At 44.8% G+C, this 8,679-nt stretch overlaps 1 protein-coding gene across 1 annotated transcript; it reads left to right on the top strand.

Annotated features, from left to right (window-relative positions):
* The first annotated feature begins 1,233 nt into the window (after positions 1 to 1,233).
* LOC130868187 (immunoglobulin superfamily member 1-like) lies at positions 1,234 to 6,360 on the top strand. Its single transcript, XM_057760444.1, has 6 exons — positions 1,234 to 1,293; positions 1,638 to 1,699; positions 4,035 to 4,110; positions 4,262 to 4,288; positions 4,650 to 4,931; positions 5,226 to 6,360. Exons 3-6 carry the CDS (start codon positions 4,071 to 4,073, stop codon positions 5,573 to 5,575), a joined length of 699 nt encoding a protein of 232 aa, XP_057616427.1. The 5' UTR covers positions 1,234 to 1,293; positions 1,638 to 1,699; positions 4,035 to 4,070; the 3' UTR covers positions 5,576 to 6,360.
* The last annotated feature ends 2,319 nt before the right edge of the window (positions 6,361 to 8,679 follow it).

Genomic DNA, 8,679 nt, shown 5'->3' with positions numbered 1-8,679 from the left:
TCATTCCACACAATCTGCAGTGGGAAATGCGGAGTAGGATCTAAGAATGCCAGGAAATGGCAACTGTCATCGCCTGTTTCATGAAGCAAAGATATTCAAATGGCTTCATTAAAAGACATGTCTGTTTTTCACATAGTTCTTTTTTGAATGAAGTTGATTTCCAATAGGTAATTTAAGATATCCTATGAAAATAAAATACATATGAAGGAAACTCTGGCTATTTCTTATCGATTGTTCAGTGAGCCCATTGGTTGCCATACTTTAATCTCATTACATATTACATGTCAACAGTGTTAGTTAGTGTCTCACCCATAATTATCATTTTTTTTTTAAAAAAATCCTTCATGAGGCCACATGGGTGGTTCAGTTCTTTCTGCATGAGACTAATGACTTGACTTTCAGTCCCCAGAACCCACGTTAAAAGTTATATGGGTGGTGTAAGTTTGTAATCCCAGTATACCCACAGTGAGATTGGAGTGGGGGGGGGAGGACAAGAGAATTATCCAGAAGCTTCAATGCCAGTTGTCCTGGAATAAGCTGTACAGTGATGGATACAACAGGAGAGACCCTGCTTCATTCAACAAGTTGGGAGCTGTGGACAGACCCCCTGAAATCCTCCACCCTGCACACATGTTCTGTGACAAGTGTCATGGCACGGTAACACTCCATCTCTGTCTCTTACACATGCACACACAAAATAAAATCTGAAAAATCCTTTGTAGTCAACCAAAAATCCAAAAGCCTCTATATCCTCAAAGTCATATTGCCCTAAGGCAGCTGAGGAGGGATTTACAGATTAGCAACAGTAGTAGATGTGGTAGTGGCCACAGACACAGCACTTGTTGAGAACTTAGTGTGTGCCAGGCTTGTGTTACCTAACAATTTACTTGAGTTACCCATTAAAGCCCTGCAAAGTGGGCTCTGCTATTTTGTTTAAAATACGGGGAAAGTGGTCCTCGGAGAATTTAACTTACTTGCTTGGGATCACTCACACAGCTGCTAAATGTAGAACCTGAACTAAAATCTGAAAGTGCATGTCTGTAAAGCCTGGGCGTTTCTCCCAAATTGGACTTTGAAGATTGTGCAAGTTACTAACCCTCCGAAAGAGCCGGTTTCCTCATCAGTAATATCGAGAGTGATATTATCGCTGTGAAGGTTAGAAATACCCAGGGCATGGGCCAACAAGCGCACACAGTAGGAGTCTCAACTATTGTGTAGACATTTATGCATGCATGAAGACATTTAAGGAGCAGAGGAAAACCAGAGATCGCTTTAAAAAGCACTGGGGAGCTGGTGAGGTGGATCTACAGCTTCAGCTGTCTTGGGAGCTGGCCCTCTCCCCTCCAGGATACAGTGACCAGATGAAGCTCTGAGCGACAGGCAGGGGGCAGGGGCCTGACTCCAGCTTGGGCAACCTATGCAGGGAGTAGGGAGAGAGGCGGGGAGCTGGGAGGGGCTTTCCAATCCTGGTCGTCAGAGGACTGCAGGTGCTAGGCAGAGTTGGTGTAGGTGGGTTTGTGAGCCTGGCGAGGGAGGGGAGGAGGCTGGGGCGGGAAGGCGGGCGGGTGGGGGAGAGAGGGAGGCGGGGCTCGGGGCCCGAGAGGCAGTCCTTAGACAGCTCTTCCCACGCCGGGCAGTTCGCTGCGTCTGGAGGAGCTCTCTGGAGAATCTCCAACCTCGGAGCGGGCCTTCAACTACCGTAAGTACTTGCAAATGAGCGCATAGTCCAGTGGCTAAAGATTAATTACTGGCCACAAAATTCTAAACAAAACCCCGAAAGAGCCCCCCTGATGTGATTAATTGCCGTAAATTAAATTGCTCCCCAGTCTTTCCTTCCACCCTCTTCATTCCTGCCTTTCTCCTTCTCTCCCCCGATCCCAGCCCCGCCTCCGATGAGAACCTCTGAGCAATGTGGATACATCCTCTTTCCTTTCTCAGTCTTCCCTCCAAACCCTAAGCAAAGCTTGTACCCGGAACGCTGCGGAGCCCAAAGCCTTTGATTTCTGGAGCCTTTAAAGCTATGAAGGGGGCTAGCCATTAGATATTTCGGATCTATCACCCTCGAAAACACTGCGGGGCTGCCTAATGGTGAGGAAAGTGAATGGGGTAGAGTACGAGGGAATCATTAAAAAACAGCCTCAACTGCCTAAGTTGGGGGTGGGGTGAAAGGGCAAAATGGGCGTGGCTAATTTTGAACCTCAGGGTCGTTCCCAAGCTCCCTGGGCATAAGATTCTTCATCTTGGCTGAAGTGATACGGTACCTATTTTTTTTTTTAAATCCACAACTGATTGAGGAGTGGTCAGCCATGCTGAGAAATTCAGCTTTTCTGACTCACTCCAGATACCAAGAGGAAAGGCCCTGATGTCCATGTGGTAAGGCTGGATTCTCAGATGGCATTTCCTGGGTGCAATCCCAGGTTGCCTTGGCAAAGAACCGAGCTTCCCCCAACTAGATCCTGGCCCAATGCCCCAAGGGGAAACAGTGCAACAGGGTGGTATTCAAGCTGGTCTGGCGCCGAGAAAATTGGGGACAGGAGGTTCTAGGAATTGAGATGGGAAGAGTCTCATTAGGGTCCTGTGCCAAACGTATACCGCTCTTTAAAAATATGGGACGAAATACACCTGTTTGCATGAAATGTACACCGCATGCCTGGCACTGTACACAGGTTTTCTGTAATCCAAAACAACAATGTTAGGTACATATTATTCCCCCACTTAACATAAGAAAAGTTCAGAGCCAGTAAATTAAATATCCTTCAACACAAGTAAATGAAAAACAGGGCCCTACTTGACTCTCTCAGTGTCAACTTGATGTCTATCTCCCGGGTGTTTTGAAAATGTATCTTTCTGCTCCTCCATTTTGTACACTGTCAGCGCTAGACCTTATTAGAGGCTATCAGTCTATGGTAAGTTTACAGAAACAAAGTCATTCTTTTTCTCTCTTGGGGAAGCTACCTATACCTCACTCCAAGGAGCTAAAGCCAAACAGCTGAGGTAAAGCAGGGATTCCGCCTATGAGTACAGATTTCATAGGGGCGAATTCGCCTGAGTTTGTGCTGTGAGAGCACACCTTCCCTTGGTTACTTTGCAGCCAGAGGGGAGAAGATCCACCTCATGTATACGGAGTACCTGTGGTTGGTAGTGACTTCTAGGGAAACGAAAAGACCTCTTTGTGATCCTTAAAATTCAAACAATCCCATTTTTTTCAGAGGTAGTGAACAAGTCACTTAGACACTAAGGGCAAACTCTAAAGCGGGATAGTTTACACTTTTGTTAACTACTTTGCCGAGGCAGCTGGATTAAAGGACTCAAAATATGGTATTAAGCTTTGGGGTTAAGTGACAAGAGTGTATCAGAAGTACTCCTCAGAGGAAGCAGTCTTTGTGATGTTGGGGGCGATGATGGAAGATGAAGATGGAGGTGAGGGTATGTTCTGCTTCTGGACATTGAGTGTCAACCTTGGAGTTAAACATGAACTTTAATTTTTGATTTAACATTTTGACTTTTAGCAAATTATGTATCCCTTCTAAACTCTATTTGCCTCAGCAACAAAATGGGGGCAGCGGTAATTCCTTCCTTATTAAGCTGTTGGAAGATTCATCTGTGTCTGTGTGTGTGTGTGTGTGCGCGCGCGCGCAAGCACAGGCATGCGCTCGTGTGTACACTTGCGTGCATGCACATGCAGGCAGACATCTGATCAAAGGATCTGAAAGGTGAGTATTCAAAGGTTCCACCTTCCCCACTCTGTAGGGTTTCTTCAGACTTGTTTAAGGGCATCTTCTGTGCCTTTGAAATCTTAGGGACAAATAAGCATTTCAGCAAAAACAACATCGTGGATCCCAGGAACAGATCTTGAGTGGAGAAATGGGGAAGTGAGGAAAAGGATCAAGGCGAGGAAAGTGACAAGTAGCCTTATTAACAAGCTAGGATGCTGTGAACCAGTGGAATGGAAGGTTGTCAAGAGCAATGCAATGATCTCCCCTCGATCTGAAAGAGCAGAACTCATCCCTGAGCAAGACAATTTCTTCTTTTAGATCCTGCACCAGAGGCCCCACAGCTCTAGACAGGCCATGATGCTCCAGACCTTCAATCTGTTGCTCGGTTGCATTTGTAAGTACAAGGAAGGGGTGAGAAGCAAGTGACTCTGTAAAGTGACTCTGCTCTTGTGAACAGGCTCCTGGTGGGAGGCGGGGGAGATTCTTGAGGTTGGAGAGGGCAGCATGTAGAACAGAGTCTCTCCTTTACCATTTTCTCTTTCCAGGGCTCAGTCTGGGTGTGGCCTCAATGGGTAAGTGCCTTCCTGCCTGAGACTAGAAAGAGCTGGCCTGTCTGCATGGCCTTGAGATACCCAAGCAAGGTTGGGCTGCTTGGAAATCAAAGCCTTCCATCATGACTTACTTTCCCAAGAACTATGAAGTGCTTTATCTCTCATTAGAAGGCAGCTTATTCCCCTGCTTATTTGGATCCTTTGAACAAATGCCCTAACATCTCTGTCCCAAACCCTTATATGAACAGACACTCCCACTCCCACAGGAAGGCAAAAGGCAGCATCTGGGTGGGTTAGAGACAGTTTTCAGGCATGCTGTGGGGCAGTTTGTGGGAGGGAGAAGACTGACTGCTGCTATCTTTGTGATTTGGGGGAATAACAGCAGTGGAGCCTCAACCAGAGCTGTGGATAGAATCCAACCACCCCCATGCCCCCTGGAACAACATCACGCTTTGGTGCAGAAGCCCCTCTCGCTTGTCCAGCAAGTTTCTGCTGATGAAGGATAACACACAGATGACCTGGATTCGTCCTTCTTACAAGACCTTCCAAGTGTCATTCTTCATAGGGGCCCTTAGTGAGTCTACTACAGGTGTTTATCGATGCTGCTACTGGAAGGAGAAAGGCTGGTCAAAGCCCAGTAAGATTCTAGAGTTGGAATCACCAGGTGAGATGGCAAAGCTTGATGCTCAAGAAGACTTTCCCACACTTGGGACCCAAAATTGTCATCCTAGAAAAGGGTTTGTTGACCTTATTTCAAACTCATGCATGTGTGCATGCCACAGATAGCACCAAGTGCCTACTTGGGGTCAGACAATGCACAGAGAGGATACAACTCTGGAAGGGTGGGGCAAAGAAGGTTTGTTCGAGGAAGGCTCCTCTACATTCAAAGTCTCCTGTCCTGCAGTCAAGGTAACAGTCTCCTTGTTCTAACTCATATCAGTTCATTCTTTCCTTACAGGCCAACTTCCTAAACCCATCTTCTGGATCCAGGCAGAGACGCCTCCTCTTCCTGGATGCAATGTTAACATCCTCTGCAATGGATGGATTCAGGATTTAGTATTTGTGCTGTTTAAAGAGGGATACACAGAGCCCGTAGATTACCAAGTCCCAACTGGGACAATGGCCATATTCTCCATTGACAACTTGGCACCTGAGAATGAAGGGATTTACCTCTGCCGCACTCATATCCAGATGCTCCCCACTCTGTGGTCAGAGCCCAGCAACCCCCTGAAGTTGGTGGTGGCAGGTGGGTGTGGCCATGGCTGCTGGCATCTGACAATTATTATCCCAGGGATCATGGCTGGTTGAGCAAAAGATTTTGAAATTACTTACCTAAGCCAGTTTCTAGGCCCTGCAAGGTTGATGAGGTAGTCATTTGACATTTTCCTGAACTCTAACTTAGAATCACATATGCTTTAAAGCAGATAACCCTTTGGCCTGTTTGTGAGCCTAGCCAGCTATTCAGTAGCTTCATCTTATCACAGGCTTATTGTCCTTTACTTGTGGATTGTCATTTATTCACTCATTCATCCAATATTTATTGAGCACCTAATATGTGCCAGGCATTGCTAGTATAGTCTTGAAATTGATTCCTTAAAAGTTTAAGTGCATTTGTGATTATTATATTTAAGTGTGTGAAATATAATGAATCACTGTTCTCCTTGATGAAAAATAAGCAGATGACAAAGAAAGTGATATTTTATATTTTAGAAATGGCTTGAAAGATTACTTTGTCTCACATCAATAGAGCCAGTAAAGGCAGTACCAAGATCCAAACACGGAAGGCAACTCCTCCAGTCACACACTCCAGCTTCAACTCCTCTACCACATGCCCTGGATGATTCCAGGTGGAATTGTCTATATTTATGTAATTCCCACTCAGGCAACATAGATCTAGGGAAATTGTGATGCTATAGAAAGTACCTGGATTGCTAGTACCACCTGTGACACTGCTTCCCTCTCTGATGTCGAGCAAGTCCTGCCACTTCTCTGAGCTTTGGTTTTCTCCATTCTATCACAGGATAACAGTATCTGTCCAATCTATTGTATAATGCCACTCTGTGCTTCAATTTAATAATCTACAAAATTGGTATAAGAATAATGCCTACCTCACAGGGTTGTTGTGAGGATTTACCTAAATAACATGTACAGTGCCTGGCATATAAGTTCTCAATAAATGGTAGATAATAATTCTATTAATATAGCTTTTTCTTGAGGATCAAAGTACAAAGGACTGTTTAATTGGTGTATATTGATGCCTGTTGTACATATACCCATTCAACGTAGATCCCACAAACACATACTTCTGCAATTCGTGTTCACCAGTATTTTCCACTTGTTTGTTAGTGTTATTCTGGCAGGGACTTAATATTCTTCACACTAAATATACCTAGATTGGCATGATTCATGACACATCTGAAAAGCTCCTATGAGTATGTGACAGGGATAACCCTTCCATAGTGGATGAATTGCTGTACCTGGGATTTGAGTGGGGAATAAGATGGAGTCTTGTAGAGCTGAAGTTTAATACTACAAACTGTTTTAGTAAAACAGTCCATGGAAATGAGGGTGGGCCGCATTACCAGATCTCACTGGCTTACTGAGTTATTGCCCCCAATCCTCCTATTGGCCTCCTCCAGCCACATGTTTTGAGTGTTGGAAGTAAGGGTTTAAGGTGAGATTAATATGTTCAGATGTTCTCATTAATATTTCAGGGAAAGTTTTGCTGTACATGATGGAATCAAAGTCATTTTTAGAGGTGTGGATTTTCTGGCTGTGGGAAGAACTATACTTGTCATTTCTGAGACCTGAAGATACAGGGCATTATGAATGTAGACAGTCCCCCGAGGCAAGCACCTGTACCTGGCTGAGCTCACAGTGGAGCTAATAGAGTCAGATGAGAGGGAAAGGCTATCAGTAACTTAACGTTGATTACATACGCAAGGAGGCATAAATCTAAGGAAAGAGAAGGAGGGAAGGTTACATTCCAATTGCCACTTTGTCCAAAGAAACTAGGAGAATAAAAATAGTCCAGGGAAGAATTGGCCAAACTGTAACTTAAGGGTCTCTTCCCTTTCTAGGTCTCTACCCCAAACCAACTCTGACAGCCCATCCTGGGCCCATCCTGGCACCTGGAGAAAGCCTGAGTCTCAGGTGCCAAGGGCCAATATATGGAATGACATTTGCTTTAATGAGGTTGGAAGGCTTGAAGAAATCTTCTTACTACAAGAAGGCAGTAAAAAATGAGGCGTATTTCTACTTCAAGTCTCTGAAGATCCAGGATACAGGGCATTACCTCTGTCTTTACTATGATGCGTCATACAGAGGCTCACTGCTTAGTGATATCCTGAAAGTTTGGGTGACTGGTAAGACAGGGGTATGCTATGGATCAGGTCACAAAGCTTTGCCTGATTCCCTCTACCTCTTTGTACCTATTCATTTGGTCAGGACTAATAGTGGTGGGGGGGAATTTCTTCAGTTTAGTGGGGGATTTGAAAAGTGCAAACTGGAAGACAGAGGAGGAAAATAGCCCTAAGTATTGGAAGGAGGGGAAAGTTCTACTATTGGCTATTTGTATTTTGGGTCTCGTCCTAGACACTTTTCCCAAGACCTGGCTACTTGTTCAACCCAGTCCTGTGATTCAAATGGGTCAAAACGTAAGCCTGAGATGTCAAGGACTAATGGATGGAGTGGGGCTTGCCCTTTATAAGAAGGGAGAAGAAAGACCCCTTCAGTTTCTGGATGGCACCAGCAACAATGGCAACAAATCATTCTTACTCAAGAATGTGACCCACAAGGATGCTGGCATCTATAGCTGCCTGTATTTTCTAAACTGGAAGACGTCCATTAAGATGGAAACATACAATACTGTGGAGCTGATGGTTGTAGGCAAGTGATACCAACTGGCTTTAATGTTGTTGTCATCCGTTTGCTTTTATTGTTTGCTTTTACTGTGCTCTGTGGTGGTTCTAGTGTGTCTTGCATTGTCCTAGAGCTATGAGCTAAAAAAAAAAAAAAAAAAAAACACTAGGAAAGTGGTGTAGGACTTTTACATCCTCTAGGGACCTTCTCTCCAAGGATTTACCTTAAGTCTTACCTCTTGGCACTACCCATCCCCACTGTGACTCATGAAAAAAATATTTTCCTTCAAGCCAGGGAGATCTTACAGGTACAAGGTCTTCCTGGTTGAGAGTAGGAACCAGTAGTATTTAGAGAACCAAGGAGAGGGGGAAAGAACTCTAAACACACAAGGCTTGGAGTCACTAATCAAATGTAAGTGAAAAGAAACAGAAGCCCAAATGGGGAGATCAAAAACATTTGGCAGGAGAAAGGGTGCTGAGCTCAATGTCGCTTCTAACTGTGGTCTCTGGATTGGTTTCAGATAAGCCCCCCAAACCCTCCCTTTCAGCTTG

The sequence above is a fragment of the Chionomys nivalis genome, chromosome X, assembly GCF_950005125.1.
Source record: "Chionomys nivalis chromosome X, mChiNiv1.1, whole genome shotgun sequence".
In the NCBI taxonomy this organism is placed as follows: domain Eukaryota; kingdom Metazoa; phylum Chordata; class Mammalia; order Rodentia; family Cricetidae; genus Chionomys; species Chionomys nivalis.
Note: the sequence above shows the minus strand (reverse complement) of the source record. Positions and strands in the feature narration are given on the sequence as shown.

Excerpts from the sequence above, each read along its gene's own strand:
- LOC130868187 (XM_057760444.1), top strand. The coding sequence starts at position 4,071 with ATGATGCTCCAGACCTTCAATCTGTTGCTCGGTTGCATTT. Across the intron at positions 4,111-4,261 it reads TCTGTTGCTCGGTTGCATTT|GGCTCAGTCTGGGTGTGGCC; the intron begins GTAAGTACAAGG and ends TTCTCTTTCCAG. Across the intron at positions 4,289-4,649 it reads TCTGGGTGTGGCCTCAATGG|CAGTGGAGCCTCAACCAGAG; the intron begins GTAAGTGCCTTC and ends GGGGAATAACAG.